This window comes from Poeciliopsis prolifica, unplaced genomic scaffold (genome assembly GCF_027474105.1).
Source record: "Poeciliopsis prolifica strain line A6 unplaced genomic scaffold, Auburn_PproV2 SCAFFOLD032, whole genome shotgun sequence".
NCBI lineage: Eukaryota > Metazoa > Chordata > Actinopteri > Cyprinodontiformes > Poeciliidae > Poeciliopsis > Poeciliopsis prolifica.
The window spans coordinates 4,193,498-4,213,839 of NW_026562407.1; the positions used below are offsets into that span (position 1 = coordinate 4,193,498).

General features: G+C 41.3%; 1 protein-coding gene across 1 annotated transcript in view; it reads left to right on the forward strand.

The window, feature by feature from the left end:
- ppargc1a (peroxisome proliferator-activated receptor gamma, coactivator 1 alpha) overlaps positions 1–20,342 on the forward strand; it is a 302,021-nt gene that overhangs the window by 265,948 nt on the left and 15,731 nt on the right. The window contains 5 exon segments of the mRNA XM_055051082.1: positions 11,102–11,296; positions 12,647–12,772; positions 14,662–15,985; positions 16,870–16,915; positions 17,117–17,190. Coding sequence (XP_054907057.1) covers positions 11,102–11,296; positions 12,647–12,772; positions 14,662–15,985; positions 16,870–16,915; positions 17,117–17,190 — 1,765 coding nt within the window.

A 20,342-nucleotide genomic window follows, 5' to 3' on the forward strand; every position in this document is an offset into this window, starting at 1 on the left:
TGCAAGACGTGGGCTGTCCAAGCCCGTGTCATCTCGGAGCGTCTGTCAGATCCACTCCACAACAAGAGCTCCCAACCTGCTGTGGGCTCCCTTCTCCCTCCATTCTCTCTGTCTTCCCGCTCCCGAGGCAAAGCATTTGTTCTTGGCTGATGGGAAGTTTGGAGCGGCAGAGGCTAAACAAATATATTCTGGCCCACAAATGTCGCTTCTGGAAAGGACGGCTGGAAGGAAGAAGGGAGCATTGGAGGGAAAAAAAATAAGAAGATAATAAACAGAGAGTTGAATGTGGCCAAAAAAAAAACAAAAACAAAAACAAAAAAGATCCCCTAACCCCTAGGGAATGTTTGGAAAAGGAGCAAGGAAACATCTCTGAGTCTGACGGTTGCTGTTTGGCTGCCTGTCTTGTTCCCTCACACACTTGATCCCAGCGGGCCTCTGCTGCTGATTGATGCATGTTTGGTGTTGCTGCCCCAGCTGATCCCATGCCCCCCTCGGTGAATACCATTCCCTGTCATCGCACTGGAGCCGCCAACTTCTGCATTATAGTGTGTGCCTTTACGTAACTGATACAAAGATCAGATGCTTCTGTGGCTAGACGTATTTGCTTGTGTGTGCAGGGGCGGGAGGACGAAAATTATTATTTTTAGTACCTAGGGTAATCTCCACTAAGAGCCTTTCAGGCCTGTTTCAATTTAACCTGGCCAAAACACTAAGCCAATAATCCCCCCTTCCTCGCCACCACCAGCACCACCACGGCACAACTAATGCTCAGCACAAACACATACATGTTGTAATGACGCTGAACAGTAAGACTCACCTTCCATGAATTATTTAATAGTACGATAAAAACAGTTCCTACAATGCTGCCATGTAGTGCTCTCAGTGCATTGAAAGGATGGGTGGTGTCAGCTGAAAGATGAAATGCACTGATAAAAAGAGAAGGTGTAAAGAGCCCACAGTGAAAGCCGTAACTTGTCTTTTGAAAACAATCAGAGTCCGGTGAAATTATGCAGTGAGGAAAGGGGAGAGTTAAGTGGAGCTCTCTGTCAGAGGGTTCAGTTCTTCATGGTGAAACACAGTCTTTGGAGTAAAATACACATCAATCCCACTTGCGTGTGTGTGGGGGTGGGGGGTGTATATATGCTGTGGCAGTGATGAAGAAGCAGGTTTTCTTTTCCAGTACTCTGTCATATTCTGAGAATATCCAATACATTTTCCAGAAACCTTTTATTATAACAGAGTGGAGGGGTAAGGATGAAGCCGACTCACGAGGCAAGACAATAAATGAAATTCTGATCATAAAACGAGATGAAATCAATTGTTTTTTGTTTGTTTGGTTTTTTTTATGGGAAAACTAACTGTAATTTAAACATTTAGTATTCAATAGAATATACCAGTCCTGGTCTCACAGTTGTGTTTTTTTTTTGGGCTTGTCTTATTTGAAGATGTTCCTAAAGCCAAGAAAGCTATGGAAATATTTTCCATATAATGAAGTCTTTTCACGCTTAATTTTCTCGAATCAAGTTCAGCATTGATCAGTAGAAGTAATTAAATACTGATTAGATTCTTAACAAAACAGAGGAGTTTTCCTAGTTTGTCAACTACTGTATGAAATTATGAAACTAACTTTACCATCTCCAGCACAACTGTGCTTGGAATTGATACTTTTGCATTTTTGTTGTTCATGATGCTTTAATACAATGGAGCCCAACCTATTGCAGGTTCACCTATTAACAGATTTTCTTTGTTGAACATAGCTGAAATATTTAAAAGGAAAATTAACTTGGGAACCTGAAATAGGTAGGTGCAGTGCTACTGGCATTCTCAAAGCAGCTAATCCAGGACCACTATATATTTTCGTTGGTGCTGATTGGCTGTATCTCTAAAAGTGATGATAAGAAGAACTGAGATATCAGCTTCTAGGTAGGTTTTGTTGGAGAAAGTAACAAGTGAAATTAATGTTTAATAATCCTTTTTTACAACTTACATTGAGCTTGATGCCCCTTTGCTCATGACAATCCAAGACTGGGCACAAGATGGACTAAATTACTTGAAAAAACAAACAAAAAAAGCACAATACTCACCTTATTTGAGCCTCTATCTCCAGCTTATCCCCTCACCCCCTCTCCTGAAGCATTTAAGTCTGTACCGGCCTCAAATAGTTCAAGAGGCTCTCTTAGGCTCTGCTGCTGCATGAGAGAGTTGATGCTTGGATGACTCACTTGCCCCTAATCAGTAGCTCCTGAAGGCTAAAGTGAAAGCTTTCATGTGTATGTTCTCACACCAGAGAGAGAGAGAGAAAAAAAACATTACTTTCACTTTGAACCAGAAAGCATTAATTTATAAACACGTTATTATGCATAATATAACAATAAAGAAGGTTTTCAATGAGTTTCTGTCATGATAGATGCAGAAACTAGTTGGATTTTAAAAATGTATTGCTTTGGTTTCTAGAAGACTGGACTTTGTAGCAATTGTTAGCGTCGTTTCTTTCTTAGGGAAGTTGAGGACCCCATCAACTCAGGAAATCTCTCAAATTACTTGTTCATTAGGTCCTTCCAGAAGACCACTTTCAGTCCAGCAGGCTTTGTTTAATAAAAAATCAAAGTGGAAGGGATTTTGAGTGTTTGACACTTGTCATCAAGCGTCCTGTTGGGCGAGCAGCTGTGGTGTATAAGTTGGAAGCTGTGAAAAGCAAACCTTTTTCTCATAAAGGCAAAATATCCAAAAGGACCCCAGATTACGACAGAATTCAGGTCTCAACGTTCAGTAAAGCTGTTACAGAGACAGGCTCCTTCATCTGTTCTCATAGTATCCCTGCCTCATGTAGTCGGGCAGGGATTGCATCGACTTATGTCTACTGTTCCTTTGATGTTTTTCTTCCTCTGTGTAACAACGCGTGCATCCCTTTTGCACAAAGTTCTTGTGAAGCCGGCTCTTTGTTCAGCCACGAGAATCCTGAAAACAGATGGCATTTGAAGATGTGCAAGGAAAGGCGTCATTGCCGTCTCCTGTCTGAATCCAGAAGCACCAAGGAACAAATTCAATATAAAGGAATCAAATTGACTTGAATTTGTATAGCAAGTCCCAGAGTCAAATGTACAAGCCGGTAAAAGTGTTTATTGAAATGGTGATGCCGAAAGAAAGAGCCCTTTATGTGTCTATTGTCTGAAGCGCCATCGACTGCTGTGTCTTGTCCACTTCGTCCGGGTTTTCTCTCACATTGGCAACGCTCCGAGAAAGACATTACTTTGACAAATGAAACACTGCAAACCCTCGATGAGCTTGGCAGGGCCTGAAAGGTCAGGAGCCGCATTGTGCAGGTATCTGTGCGTATGTGTGTGTGGAAGTGGTGTCAGCTGCAGATAATGGCGAGAAATTCTGGTTCATTTTAGTCCTGTAGGAGATCTACGTAAATGTCAAAATCAAAATGACCAGTCTTTCTCTCTGTGTGTCCGTGTGTAATTGTTTTATGGATAGCTACACTTGGCTGCTAATGACAGACTGGTGATCTGGCCAGAAAATGTAGCAAAAAGATGGACAGCAGAAACTGTCTCTGTGCTCTATTTTTATTTTTCCTCTCTTTCTCTCTGGGCTTAATCTGTCCCCCTCCCTGTGTTCTTCCGACACATTATCAGCAGTGTAACAGTCGGTTCAAAGGCCCCTTGCTTAGAAGTGCACATTCAGAGCTGCCGACTTAAGCAAATAGCTATTTGCATGCCATTAGGAAAGTGGGGGGTTGCGGGGGAGAAGCAGAGGGAAGCACCATTCCTCATCCCAACTCTGCATCTAGCTGAATATTCTTTATTTGAGAATCCAAATCTCTGTTTTTCCTCACCCCTCCTGCTGTGGCCGTCAGAGCGAGCCACAGTCGGAGCAATCACAGCAATCAGGGTTTCCTCATGCCAAGCCGATTGGGAAGTGGCTGCCAAAACAAAGGAGAGCATGTCCAGTCATTATGATGCTGTGTGATTTGGTTGGTGTTAGCAAACGGTTGCTTGGACCATCTGTTAAACGGCTGGAAGAGGAAAACAGCAGCATCTTGGGTAGGGAGTCTAGATAGAGAGATTTTACCAGGATATTCAACAACCTGTGAGCTTATCAGCTATTTGGATAAGCTGTCTGATAACATGTGCTCCTACGAAGACTGCTGCAGGTGATTTATTCTCTGTTTGGTCAGAAGTTAGTTTATTTTTTTCATGGATCTATACACCGTGACCTTAATCTACTTCCATAGATTCTAATCTCCTTGTTCTGTCTATAAAAAGCCTCACGAGCAACTGGACAATTTTTGTCACAGAAAATGCATCTGTGGTAGTCTCTCCAGATCTTAGCAGATTGGTGACGGAGTTCAGGTGGTTTGTCAGTGGTTAAATGAAAACTAGAGAGAGCAGCATTGCCAACATCCCTTGAGTAGGTGTCTCAATTGGATCTGGCCTGTGTCAGCAAGCGCAACAACAGTTCTCCTTCTCCCCTCGGCTCACTCACATCATTTTCCTCTCTCTTTTCCCTTGTCAGCTCTTCTCACCATGCTGTAACAATCCCAAATGTTTCCCACAGGAGAACTCTGCATCCACATGTCCCAGTCGTCATTGACAATTCTAGTCATCATCCCATTGATTTATGACCTACATCAATTTCCAAACAGAGATATTGTACCTGGATTTGTAGCTGGCAACTTCTGGAGATGCAGAAAACGGATATGAAACTGTTGAAATTTTGAACTGAATTAAATTTATTTTGATAGTCCCGCTGCACCACAGACATAATCTCAATATACTAAATATAATAAAAAACACAAATTCAAAGCAGTTCAGAACCATGGATAGCTATTGGATCATTTTGACATTTTATGGACAATCCACTTGTAATTTTGTGTCTCATAAAGTTAAATGTAAGACTGAAAATAAAGCCAGTCATGTTGCACATTTTATTCAATATTTTACACCCACTATGTTACTAAAATCAGTGGGTCTGGTAAAGTTTTTAGCAACCATGAGTCAACAATGACTGGCTGCACCAGTCATTGTTGTCTGGGGTACCACTCTATATAATTCCACATACACCATACTCAACAGGAGAGGGACCGCTTTTTCCAACTCTCATCAGTGATAAAGGCCTCCTCCATACCAGGGACAGGGGCCCACCGCCCCCCACAGATCCCCCTGAAGCTCTGCCCCTGGCAGAATCAGGCAAGGTACGCATTTCCATCTGCTTCAACCAGACGGACGTTGAGAAAATAAAAAGGACCGAAAAACAACCCCACAACAACTTTGGTCCAAGACTAGTTTGTATTGGTAATCATTTCCAGAAAGAGCATAAAATGCGCATTGTCAGCTACAGCTGCGTAATTAGTTGTGTTTGTCAAAGAAACAACCCTCAACAGAAAAGCACTGAGGCAGGGGTACTTTCTATGGGAAAAACAATTGCACAAAGTTAATGATCAGCGACAGTTTGATCATTGGCTTAAAATGGGAAAGATATACAGCTAAACACCGCTGCTTGAGAGCCAATGACCATTTCAACAAAGGCTTTCTGTTCTATTCATGTAAAAATACTCGTTTTCCCACCAATATTGTGACTGGTGTGTCCAGAACATAGCAAATGTGTCCAAAGGATCAATTACTTAGGAAATAATTTCAAAATAAGATGCTCTATTGGCTTTAGAGTCACAAGGAAAGTGACAAGAGTCTCCAGCTCACGTTTACATCCTGTGAGTCATTCACGACTCTCACCACAATGGAGGTTTAACATTTAGTTTTATGATTTGGAACAGCCTTAGATTGTTCCACTGCTGTCTCTCTTTTTGTCCCCTCACACACACATACACAGGCAAGTAGACACATTCACACTCAGAGAAAAACTTAACAGTGTTATGTATGGTTTCACCGCCCCGCATAGGCCATAATCACCCTCTCTCCATCTCAGTAAGCTCATGCTAAATGACCAGACGTCTCTGGCGGCTGCCATGATTTGTCTCTCCGCCACGCATCGTGCCGTACCTCACCCCTTCCCTTACTCTTCCCACTTTCCATCTCCTCCCTCCTTCCTCGCCACCATATGTTGTGCCTGTGTGACCGGCCGACGTGTCAGGCCTGACTAACGCCTTAACAGCACAGCTGACGTTGATTTATTTCCTCTGAAATCAGGGGGCTGAGGGTAATAACACAGAATGACATTATTTGTTTATCAAATCCAGGGCTGCTTGTCTTGGCAGAGTAAAGATGTGATGACTTGATACTTGTGCCCCACTTGCCGCACACACATACGGCCGCCCCAGTTTCCCCCCAGATTTTTTGATTGTGCCCTTATTAGAAGGTCTTACTTGTTGTTTAACTTCTTAATCTTGGAAATGTGAAGGAACAAGGAGGAGCGGAAATAGAAACTGAGTGGGTGCAGAACAAGGTCATTTGCAACGCATAAATAAATGAGTGGTGTACAAATTTGTGGTTGATTAACCACATGTAAAATGCCTCAAAAAGGCGTTCCTGTACGTTTAACGTTTTTCACAAATGTCATGTTAAAACCACAAGCTTAAATATATTTTAATTATTATTTTTTTATGGCAGACCAATTCAGAAACCATCACTTGTACTTGTATTTGCCCATTCTTCATTACACTATTGCTCATGTTCAGTCAGATTAGATGGACATCATGTGCAAACCACAGTTTTCACCTTTCCAACAGATTCTCCATTGCTATATGTTTAAGGTCACTGCCATTCAATTTTGATTCATCACATAAAATTTCCAATACATGGACTGAAGTTTGTGGCTTGCAATGTAGGAAAGCTCAAGTGCATCACAAACTTTTTGCTGTGCACAATAGAGAGCTAATGATAAATAAACATCAGGGAAATTCTTTGCTGTTCCACGTTAGACATGTCTGTCACACTTGGTGTCTCACTCAGTTATAGGGGTCTGTGTGCTGAAGACCATCTGGGATCATTTTCACCATTTTTATCAACAAATGGTAGGTAGAAAAATTGTTGAGTTTGCTCAGACGATTGAAATTCCCCCAAAATTATAAGTAGGTCTGATTTTGCTATTTCATCTTCGTGTTCAGGAAGTGAGTGTGTGCTAAAATATCACCTTCACCTTCCGTTATCAGCCCTATAAATAGAATCTCCTAGAACACAATGCTGTGCTGTAGGACCCAATAAAAGAGTAAAAGGCAAGGGCAATCTGAAAGACAGGCTGCCAGATAACAAAAGGGCCTCACCTAATAATGAACAAACTGGGGTTGGCTTTCTTTTCTCTCTGATGTGGGGGAAGATTGGGTGGTGGTGGGGGATGAGTTTTTTTTTTTTTTTGCCAGCTTTTGCCAGTGTGTTTTATGGCTAATTGAGGCATTTGGACTAAAACTACTTCAAAATGGCACCCTTTAGAATTGGAGCAGGGTTAATATATAGTGATCCCACAATTAGCCCAGGATTGTTAAGATCTCTTTAATTCTGTGGGGTCCATTAAGCCGAGATGGCCAAGAAAGTGCTTTCAGAGAGACAATTTTTCCCTCTCCGCTCTTTGTTTGTTATTTCCTCTCTTCCTCTCAGCAGCTGCTGCTGTAGTGATCAATCTGAATGGATGTCAGCTGGTTGGCAGGTTATTTTGTCGTTTTTTTGTTTGTTTGTTTTTGGTGGTTTTGTTTTTTTTTTTACCTAATGCCAAAAAAATTACAGATTACAAATTGGACGTGTACCGAATTTGATTTGAAACTGTACATTGTGGTCCCTAAGCTGGTTTGGAAAAACTTGCCCTCCTGGACATAGGTATTAGATCATTTTCTCTCTTGGGTAGAAACTATCACTGCGGTTTGCTCCTTACCCCAGTTTCTCAAATCCCCACTTGGCCCCGCGAGTGCCTCCACGAGAGCAACAGCGAGCGCGCTGCCGCCTGATCATCTCAACTCAGGCTTTTTACAAGTGTGTCTCTCCAAATATTCTGAATATGAGAGTCCCTTCTGAGTTATCTTTCAGGATACATGGCGCCTGTGGGAGCCTGCAAATTTGGTGGAGGTTTTTCAAACAGGATTGAGCTAAAAATAATAATAATAATAAAACACACATTTGAGCCAGCCGCAGCCTGTACAAATTGCAGAGCTCATTTCTAAAAGCGTGACATACTGAAGCATACACACCCCAGCTTTTAATGTGACTGCAATTTCTTTTTTTTTTTTTTTGTTATAGAATACAGATTTATAGGTTTAAGCAGGATGAAAGAGGTGGATAAAGCTGCACCTAAATACACAGTTGATTGGATAGTTGATGAGTACAGGCTAAACAGATGGTTGGCTCATTAAAGACCCATTTGTGATCATCTAAAATGATCCTAAATTTATATTTCTCGCACTCGGATGTCTGTTTGGACTAAGCCGAGGCCCGTGCCTTATCAGCAGGTAATACCGGCTCGCTTAGAGCTCAGGTAATGATTTGGGGATCAGGAGAAACGGTGAGGGATTCGGTAGCACTGTGTTCCAGCACAGTGAATTTTAAAGCTTCTTGCAAGTAATTAAACAGCATGCCACCTCATACAGAGCAATTTCCTGCAAGGCATTAGCTTGCCAATGCAGCATGGCCCCAGTACACCATGTTATCTCTGTGAAATATGTCCTCTCTATCATTTTTTAATAATAACTGACTGTTTATGTTGTTAGGAAAAGATTTGCTCAATGAGCTTCTGAATAACAATGTTAAGTAATACAGAGTAGTGAAGATGTGTGTATAATTTAGCCTGCTTTCTGATTAGTGACATTGCCTCAGTGCTGCTTTGCAAGATTTTAATTTTGTGTCTGAGAACCTGCTGCCCCACCTTTCCCTGCGGTGTAGCGATGGCCACAAGTCGTCACGAGTGACGATAATCCTGCATAAAGGGATTTGTTCCCATACAGCTGACAACAGAACGTCCCAAGGCAAAAATACTGTTTATCTTTCCATTCTCTTGAAGTCTCCTCCCCACCCCCAGCCCCCTGGGTTTTTGTGGCCCTGGAACTTGCACTGGTTGTAAACAGGACAGGGCAATGCACACACACGCAAACACACTCACCCTACTTTCAAAAAAGCTCAACTCCTGTCACTGTTAATAGGAATCTGCATATTTTGCACATTTTCTGTCTTCTATTTCTTATTCTGCATCCAGTCAGTTTCACATTCATCACAATCTAAGCTGTTAAATAATAATCATGCTGTAATGATGAAATTGATGTTATGTTTGTTGCACCACAGAGGGGTGAGTATTCGGTAGGAAGCCAGCAGCCACCCTGTCACAGTGGTCCATTACTGGCTAGACATCGACATCAATATGATATGTCAATATTGGTTTTAGCTGATTCCAGTTTATCTTATAGAATTATAGAAATTATTGTTTATAGTAGAACCACAGACAGTTTTCCAACATGAGTGTGTTTAACTCTAATTGCTTTAAAACAGACTGGATTGAAAGATTTGAAGCTGACATTTTAATGTCTTCAGCGTCTCAAATTAAGGATGAGCAAAACGGATTGCAAATATCAGCCATTGTGTATTCCACAAAAATGGTCTTAAATGGCTTTAAGACTATTTATAACCAGGACTAGTTCAGTAAATACTACTCTGGGATTACTGAAATATTATCTGCTTTGAGTATTTTTTGTTTGCTGCAAACAAAGATGAGCTAAAAATATGGCTGATAACTAAACTTCTACTGGATACTATGTACCAGTAGAAGAAGGTTTGAAAGTTTTTGCTCCTCACTTAACTGAGAGATTTTTAAAAAAGCATCCAGCTTGTCCAAATCCATTGTGTTTCATGACAGATGGGGTTGACAGTAATACGTTACGTAAGTCAATTTAACTGAATAGCCTAATGCTTTTCATATACCAAAGCATGACAAAAAATGTCACAGAAACAAAACAACCAGCAGTTAACAAAGTCTTGCTTTGTGTTCTAACATCCAGAATCAATAACCTACATTCTTCATAGTTTCTTGTTCTTCTTTCCACTTTCATTTTTAAACTTTTGACTCTGAAAATGACCAACTTCTTTGTGGGTCGCAGGACCTGGTGACACTTTGTTATGGTGTGTTCACTGATCAGGAATAGACCAGATTTGTAAGTTTTCTGTTACATGATATGTTTTCTGTGCATCTTTATTTATTCATTGAATTTGTTGTTTACTTATTTACTCTTTTGACTTATGAGGGCTGCAGGTTAATGACTCCAGGTAATCTGCTGGTTTTCTTAGATAGATTTCCTTTTGAATTTTTCCAGTTATATCTAATTTGAATAATGAACTGAACTTAAATCAATATTTGGTTACTAGAACATGTAAGAATGTATTTGTGATGGGATAGAAGTGACTTTTTTACTTCTGTAAGACAACATATTGTGAATTGGCATTATGTATAAAAAATTAATTCAATCTAAGTTACTTTCTAGTGTTTGTCATTTCTTTCATTTTATAAAGCACAGCCTGTATCAAGAATAATTGCCCACTCTAACATTCATCATGGTAATATAAAAACCTTAAAATTTTATTGGCTTTCAGTTTTGATGCTTATCAGTGTTCCCACCTGACCACACCTTTTAAAATCATTCTGGATACGCCCTTGGCCAACGAGAAACATTAATGGTAATTCTTTGAGTATTCTACTGTCAAAGCAGTTTAAGTTGGACGTTGTTTGCTTATCTTTAGAAGGTCGCTTGCAACTTTGTGGAAATTTAATTCTGTATTTTCTAGGAAGAGTGGGGACCACTTCTGCTTATTTGTTCCTTTGCAGCACTAAAGCTCTCTAGACCAGAACCAAAATCCTGTCTTCTTTCTGTCAGTCCAAGTAAAGGTTTCTCTCTTGAACATATTATTTTGGTCCAGTAAGCTGCTTGCTTAAAATATGAGGACACACTTGAATCACATACACGCAGGGAGATTTTGTTGCTCTGAATCCTGCCAGAATAAAACAGCTGTTGCAAAAGATATTAACAGTGAAAGCCTAAGTGCATGCAACCGATGCCCTTACCCCACTCCAAAGGGAAAAAAAAAATAGATGTAACTTCTCTTGACTAACATGCCCTATATTTCTTGTCTTTCTGCATTTTATCCCTGCCTTCTCCCTTTTCCCCCTTTCTAAGAAGATAGATGAAGAAAATGAGGCAAACTTACTGGCAGTGCTTACAGAGACCCTGGACAGCATCCCGGTGGATGAGGACGGATTGCCTTCGTTCGAGGCCCTGGCAGATGGGGACGTGACCAATGCCAGTGACCGGAGCTGTCCCTCCTCCCCAGACGCCTCACCTCACACCCCAGAGCCTGAGGAGCCTTCTCTGGTAAAACAAACATGAACTTGTTTTCAGTCTGAAGTGCAGTTTCTTTTTTTTCAATTATATTGATTTTGAGTACCAGGGTTATTACGTAGCCTTGAAAAAGCCTAGTAATGTTTGAGATTTTAAAAAGTAGGTTTCTTTGTCAAGCTTTGGAATAAAGACAACTGGTTGTAGTTCTACACTTTATTTCTTCTTCCATTAATCCCATCTATCTGATTATCCATCCATCCATCCACACAGGTTTCACATTTGTTGTATCCATTCATTTAACCTTTTCTTGTTCACCTATAGATATTCAATCCCTTTATCTTTGCATCTCTCCACCGATCAGTCCAGCCATCCATCCATTTGACTTTTCACCCATCCTCCCTTGCAGCCTGCAGGTTCCACTGTGTAACAAGAGTTCACAATCACCTTTGTATTTATCCATGAACAAATACCTTATGAATCAAAATGTGAATATTTCAAACATTAGCCCAGAAAAGTGTAGTCTACTAACTTGGAAAATACATAGAAACTAAGTAATGGAGATTATTTACATTTTGCTAGTACTCTGCAGATACTGTTAAGAAGTTTGAACTCCAAAAGTGGTCATTTGTCAGGAAGAATCAGTGTTAAAGATACACTTTGTTAAATGTTCATGTGTTCAGTGAGGAGAAAAAAATGGGTAAGAGTGTTTACTGCTCAATGCAAATTACATACCAATGCTATTGTTGTCACTGTTCAATGTGTGAACCATGTGACACGAAACTCCAGTGACTGACACACAGCTAAAGGGCTACAACCACTCCACGATAAGTGGAATAAGAGAAAGCAGAAATCAATCCCATATGGTATTTTTCTAGCTGATCCTCAAACATGCGTCTATTTGAGAAAAATAATACAAACTTTTGCACAAGAATGTTTATCAACCCTGTAATTTTCACTCATGAACAACGTTTTATGCTTTCGACAGAAAGTGGTCTGTTATTTTGTATTACGGTTAATTTTATTCCATGTTGGTCCCCTTCCAAATGACCTTTAGGTAAATGCCTGGGTGTGTTTATTCAATGACATTGGAACAGCCTGGTTATGCGTACACCAAAACACCTGCACGAGAAGGGAAAAGTACTCTGTTGTTGTTATGTCACATGCTATAAACACCTTACAACTATCTGGGCTTTTAAATGTGTCATAAACATTATCTTTTTATTTGTTCAATGTAACATCAATCCACTGATTGCACATTTACTGGACCCAGGCTGTGTAATTGAAAGGAAAATGGTCGTTTTGCATAACCCGCCATGTCTGCCTGTGTCTCTCTCTTTCTCCTTCTTCTCCCTCCATTCTGGTTCCGTTTGGGTCCATTTGCAGCTGAAGAAGCTCCTTCTGGCGCCCGCAAACTCCCAGCTCAGCTATAATCAATACACAGGTGGCAAGGCACAGAACCATGCAGCCAGCAGCAACCACCGGATCAGACCACCACCTGCCGTCGTCAAGGTGGGGACACACACAGACACACAAAGGCAAACATAAAATCCACATATTGGCTTTCTGCTGTTTTTCTCTTTCAGACTTGTGCACAACATATTTTTTTCTGATTCTGGTCCCTGTCTGTCCCTTTCACATATTTTCTGTTTCGGTGGCCGCTTTAGAAGATGTTAGGCTACTTGTTTAGGAGCCTCCCATCCCAGGAGGCCAGGCTCGTAATGAAAACAGGCTGATTGCTGTTGGGCTGTTGACTCATTAGCTCCAACACTTACACGCTTTGGTATAGTGCCTGCTAAAGATAAAAAATAAAAACTGGCACTCTTGTGAGATTGATGTCTTCAGATGACATGATAAAAAACTCAAACTCATTATGTGTTCCTAAAACCTTTTGTTTTTGCCCATGATAATTTGGCTATATCAGTTTCCTGAATCGTTATACGGCTGTGGATGAGGATAAACCATCTCTCACTGTGCTTCATGTTTAAAATTAAAAATGTCAATGTCTAAATTGTCCAAACTAGTAAAACAAACATGTGCATCAGATCATAATGTGTGGTAGATAAATAGCAGACTGATTAGTGTGTGATATGTGGACAATATTTCCATGTCGAGTGAGTCAATCTTCTTTATTTGAGTCTATTTTCATACCTTGCCTTTGAGTCATCTCTTTCTGGAGCAGATAGAGGACTCCCGGAGGACATGGTGTGCGTACAGAGTGGTGTGGTGATGCTTAGGGGGGCCTACCAATTAGGATGATGGGCAGAAAGCCCTCCCACCATCACCTTTGAGACTTCTGGACCGATGCTGCTCTGTGGTTGTTACTCACTTGTCAGTCTTACAGTCTTGCCCCATCTCTTTTTTTGCTCTTATACTTTTGCCAAATAACTAACTAGCTAAATATACCGTACCTTAGAGAAATAGTCGCACAGCTTGAACTTTTTATATTTTGACATTTCACATCCTTGGACTTAAAGTTTTTTTCTTTCTTTTTTTTTTTTTTTTTACTGGGATTTTATGTGGAAGACATACACAAACTAAGAAAGCTCCTTTTAAAGAAACTTATAAGAAGACCCATTTGCAGGATTCCACAACCTGTGAAAAATTGAACTTATTTGTAAAATACCAGCAGTGATGTAAAACAAACTCATCCTAGCAGTAGCAGCATTGCGCTGTGGAAATGTTTTTCTTTATTCGGGTAGAGCTGGCTGGTCAGAGCTGATAGAAAAATGGATGAGGCAAAATATAGGAAATCGTAGAGAACCACTTAGAGGTTAGGACAGCAACCCCAAACATACATCCAGAACCACAATGCGGTGATATAGATCAGGGTGCCTAAGTTCAGTCCTTGAGCACTATCATCCTTCAACTGTCCCTGCTCTATCACACCTGAAACAAATAGCTTAAATCCCTCATCACCATGCCAATCAGCTCTGTAAAAGGCCTAGTAATAAGCCATTTATCTGAGAGGACAGTACCACTTGATGACTGCACTTGAGTGCCTCTTGTTTAGATCAAAGCATATTCATATATTGAGATCTAAATCCAGTTCAGGATATGTGGCAAAAGTTGAACAGGGATGTTTACAGATTCTTTCCATCTGTAAACTGAGCTTGAGCTGTTTTGCATTGACAAATGTGACAGAATGATTTGTCCAGCAAGACCGCACATGTAATCATGGGAGAATTTGGTTCTAGAAAGCATTTACTCCACAATTATGAGTCTTTTTGTGTTGGTCTGTTATTATCTCAGTAAAAGTACATTGTAGTTTGTGTTTGTGACCTGATAAAATGGAAAAAAAAATTAATTAAATTCACAAGGTATTCTAAAATGTGGGTTAGCAGTCTGTAACAAAGATAGGAAACTTAGTGACTGTATTACTTTTTTCCCGTTTTGCTCAGACGGAGAGCCCCTGGAACAGCAAAGCAAGAGGGGGCTCCGGCCAACAGAACCGCCCGGTGAGGCGACCTTGCACTGAGCTGCTCAAATACCTAACAGCCACTGATGACATCCTGCTACATACCAAAGCCAGCGATGCCAAGAGCGCCTGGGGGGGTCCCAATAGCAGGGACAAGAGTAGCCTGGGTCTCAGTGCCTCATCCACGTCCTCGTCGCCATCCTCGTCATCCACCTCCTCGTTCTCCTCCCTGTCTTCCACTTCTTCCTCCTCTTCGTCCACCACCTCCAAGAAGAAGTCAGCTGTGTCATCACAACAGCAGCAGCAGTCGCCGCAGCAGCATCACCAGCGAGGTGAGAGCCGGGCTGCAGGCGAGTGTATTGTGGCTGGTCATGGGGCTGGGAAGTGGCAGCGTTGCTCTCACGATGGCGGGGTTGAGGATTCGGAGGGTGCCTCTGTCCCTGTTGGTCGCAGAACCTACACCTGCGGCCATGCTCGCCCCAAACAGGAGCACGGGCCGCCCAATGAAGAAGGAAGGCCGCCAGGCGATGTTGGCCGCCTGGCCGCCGCTAGGTTCATTAGGTATATGCATTCTTATTCCCTCCCTCCCCGAGAGGTGAGTCACAGCTGTGAGCATTGCCGAGAGGCTGCAGGCGCCACTCAGGCTAGGCAAGGCTTTGGCAGACAAGGCCGTAGCAGCAGCGGCGGTGCCAGCAGTGCGCCGCAAAGGCACATCACGGTAAAGATTAAGAAAAGGGATGCTCAGCCGGGACACCCTTTACTTAGCCAGCTTCTCACCTCCAAACAGAGGCCCACTCAATTTCTGGCTCAACTACACCAACTCTCAATTACTCCTTCAGGTAGTGCGAGAAGCAAATCGGCAAGTAAGAGGTCTAAGAGCCCACCAAAGACTTTGTTCAAAGCGCAAGAGAAGAAGGATAAATATATCTCTGCTTATAAAAACCAGGCTGAGGAAACTAAGTCCAGACCCCCATTATCACCCATTACCTTAGACCTACAGAGCTGGGTTAATCAGCCAAATCCAGATCTTGATTTGGGCTTTGGACAAGAGCTGGGGTGGCCAGATCAGAGAGGCTTTGGGGAGGATGTTGACCATGATGATGATGGTGATGGTGTTGTTGTTGATGATGATGATAACCATGTCATAGGCAGCCTTGCCGTGGTGCTCTCACAGGGCCCACCAAGCCCTCTCCTCCCAGATACTAGCATTGCAGAGCCCTCCCCTCCCTGCATCATACAAGGGCAAGGGCCCCCACACAGGCAGGCACTCAGCGAGCACCCCGATGACCAGGGCCACCTGTTGTTAGGTAATCATGACTGCATCCCCCTCCCTCCCCCACCTCTGGCCTTATGATCTCCTGCTCTTTCTTCTCCTTCTGCTGCTCTAACCACTTCCGAGTTTGATTTCATAACTAACCTGTAGTCTAATTTAAATCTAACAGAGGACACACACACACCAATGGCAGTGAAACAGCCTGCTCGCCAGTGCTTTTGCTAGTCCCAAAGGCATCTTAGTGAGAAAAAAATGGGAGAAGGGGTGAGCCTTGTCTTGCTGCTGCACATCCTGTTTTTAATAAGTCAGTTCTTGAACTACCTTTGGCTGATTGAGCTGAGCGTGCTGAATAAGTACATTTAGACTCAAATACCCAGACGCTGCTGTTTAGCATCGTGCCACCAAAGCCACATTCTCTTAGCTGGAGCACAAGTCGGCCAAAGCCTCGGGCAACTGCACAAGCTTCCTTGACTCTCCTTTCTTTCTTTTTTTCCCCCTCCTATGCTTTTGGTGCATGCAATCATGACTTTATTTTTCTTGTCCAGGGAGGGGCTCACCCACTGTCACGTGTTTTGTTTGTAGCATTGTCTCTCTATGTTTTTTACTCCATTATGATCTGTTTGTTGTCAAACGCAGTCTGTGTGTAGATGCCATCACTCCATCCTGCCTCACAGATTAAATAGTACATACATATATAGATATAGATATAGATATACATTCAAAGAGAGTAAATTGTTAAAATGGGGTCAATTTAAAAAGCATAACATCAATTGAAGCAGAGATGGGTGTTTTTTGTAGTAATAATTGTATTTGTTGCACCAATTTGAGATTAAATGTTGCAGAATATGGACCTTGTCTCTTCTGCCGTGATTGTCATACCTAGATCAATAATTACCCATGCTCCTTTGTGTTCTGCAGCCAAACCAACCACCTTGCCACTTCCTTTGACCCCAGAGTCTCCAAAGTAAGTGTGTGAAGTTTTTCCAATTGTTCTAGGCTAAAAAGCAGCAACAAATTAGAACACAAAGACGAAGCCAAAAGAAATTATATAAATTAGATTTCAAGCTGAGGCATTTTTTGTGATTCATTTCCATTATTTTAGATCACAGAAAACTTCAGTCTTTCATCTGTGGTTTTAAATTATTGGATTTGTTTTGTCTTTCAGTGACCACAAAGGATCACCCTTTGAGAACAAAACCATTGAACGCACATTAAGTGTGGAGATTGCTGGAACCCCAGGTGAGCATGTTTTTCTGCTTACCTAAAATATATTTGACTATTAGATAAACCGCCAATAGTACTAATTCTTGCAAGTGTCTTGGAGATAAGGAGGGGTTAATAGTAGCTTTTCTTGTTGTCTTTGATAGCTTCGACACAGATTAAAGTTCAAGGTGAAAGACAAAGAAAGTCTTTTTATAGGCACAAGTATTGATTGTCTTTCAAATCGCTGCATGATTTATTAGCAAAAACCTCCCTAACCCTGTTTTATCTGATGGTGTAATAAGCTTTTTCATTATCTGATTCTAATACTATCTTGAACAATATTAAGTGCCTTGAAAAAGTATTTCAATCCTATAAAGTTTTCATGATGGGACATTGTGTCCATAAACTTCTGCATATTTTAATCATTTTAATGATTCGATGTGGAAATCTAATGCCAAGTAATGCATTATTGTGGAATGGAAAGAAAATGAGGCATTGTTTTGAAATGTTTATTAAATGTGGAGCCTTTTTTGCTCCAGAAGACCAAAGTTTAGACTTTCATTATGAAAAAATAGTTATTGGGAACATTAAATCCCAGTAAATACACTGAGGTGTATTGTTGGAACACGATAACATATTAAAAATATATGGGGTGTAAATACTTAACATCATAATGCTGGAAATTGAAAAGTGTGTATCAAGCAGCATAATCAGTCTTTTTCAACAAGCAAACTGTTTAGGAATAATTTATACAGTCCATGGTTCTGTTATATTTTTGGGGACACTTGTGTCTCATTGCCGGAAGCGTTGTTTGGCATCGTTCAGTTGCAATAAAATCAAAGTAATGCTGCCAAACTGGGAGTCATTAATTTCTTTATCAGGTTACTAGAATTGTTTTAGTAACAACCACACAATTATTTGAGATTAATTATCTAAGGTCAGTAAAAATAAAAAAGGATTGCCCTTTAGCCTCTGACACTGTTCCCCTTAGATATTCATTTACAAGCAGAGAAAGTGATCCTTGTATCAGCCTCATGTGTGTCCATTGGACCTTCTACTTGCAGGGGACAGTAATTTAACCTCTCCACCCCCCAAGAGGTATGTTTTTCTGGCTCTGGTTTCAAGTGTTGTTTAACCCTTTGTGTAGATAAGCTCTCAGGGTCAAATGTGATTTCCATGGAGACGTAGAGGGAGCATAAGGGCAGGAGTCCTTAAGCTCCGGCAGCAATGAAGCTCAGTTAATATTTCCTCTCATTTTATTGCACGTGGGCAAATTTGTTGACCCGCAGCCAAATATGTACGGTCATTGCCTTCCACACATCCATTTTTTACAGCCATTATTAAAATAAAGCCCTTCACCTGACTCTCGTTTTAAGTCCCGTGCAAATTTTGAGATTGAATATTAGCAGGAAAAGTCATTAGTCCGGAAAGCTCAGGGTTACTGAGGCCCATTTTGTAGTTAGAGATTAGCTGGTATATGAGACAGATGGATGTAGATCCCAGTGAAGCACGAGTGTAAGCTCCTACATGTGCCTTGCAGATTTAGAGTAGCATTCCACCACAATAGAGATAATGGTGGTGTTACAGATAATCAGATGGAGTTTAGATGGGTACATGCTTCCACTTTCACAGCAGAACAACCAGGCAGTGATGCAATATTCGGAGAACTACTAAAAAAGCTGATGTTGCTGTTGTAAAGAATAAAACTGTTATTTTCGCATTTTAAATCACACAAAACCATTTGCAGTCAGTATGGTTGTTTGACCCTTCTCGTAGAGAACTACCTTTTTCTGTAGACCAGAAAAAAGCAGTGAAGACCCCCTAAGGCCCCAGTTTTCAGGTCTAATCTCATCCAACTATAAGTTGTACTTTGTACTGCTGTGTTGTCTTTATTTACTGTATCGCAAGACATATAGCTGTTATCTGTGTCGCTATTTTCATAGTTTACTTCGGGATCAACTCTTTAAGTCTGGAGTTAATGTCAGCTTTGTGGTCTTGCGATTTACGGCTTTCTTGCCAGTCTCGCTCACTTATTTCATAATTTTTTCACCACTCTCTGCATGATTGGTGTTTGTGTCCCACAGATGATCCATCATTAGCAGATTTGACTGAGAGGCACATATCTGTGTAACTCTGATTTATTTCTGCCATCCTTTTGCTAATGGCTTCTAGTTTATGATCCCATGCAGAAATTGGTTTGGACAGATGGTACATCATTGGTGAAGCAGAAGTTTTTCAGTCTTTCTCTAACACCTACTCTCTGTTCTCCCTCTACTTCCGAAGGGATTTAGAATCACAAAACTTGTTTCATAGTTTGTGGCATTACAATCACTGTGACAGAAGTGACTTTAAAAACAACTGTGCTCTAAATAGCTCAATGGTTTGTTAGAGAGTATTAGTTTGAATTCTTTCTTTATAGGTGATGTCAATCCAATCTGAGTGAGTTTGAGATTTTTTGAAGTGAATGATGGTGATTTCATGCATGATGAAATCACCATAGGAAAAATGGATGGAAAAAGGGCCTGTGGAGAGCACGGGTGCGTTCAGTCCGAAATCATATGTAGACATTTAGGACGTTGATAGTTGCCTAGCTCCCAAACACCGCATGCTACTTTAAAAACACTCTCACTTTTGTCTCCAGCTTCTACCTTCTCGTCAACAAGACATCTGACTGGTGCATATTCTAACACTGGATTTGATACTAATAGCTGTCATTTGAGAGGAATCCACTGGTAGGGGAGGAATGACGTGCTCTATAGGAATGGCAAACAAGGAGGGGTGGAAAGAGTGTAGGTGTTTCAAAGTGCCTGAGTTTGACTCCAGTGAGAGACTGTTAGTGACAAGTGCGCCTGTGTGTGTGGGCACATTTGTTCTGTGTGAGACAGAAACAGGGGAAGATGAAGAATGACAGAGGAGGGAGGGAAATGGAGATTGATCTAGCGGAAGATGGCAGACACAAGGAAGACGGAAAAGACTGAACTAGAGAAAGAAGGAGACTGAAAAAGGAGGCGGGAATGAGGGGAACGAAAGTAATGGCAGTGTCTGTTTGTGCGAGCGCAGTAACAAAGCTATAAAGTGGGCTCATCTCAGGACTTCTCATATAACTGCCATCTGTCTGGTTGTAAATCTGTATGAGAAAAAGGGGAGCGGTGGGGGAATGTTGGGTACGAGCAGTAGAAAAGAATGTC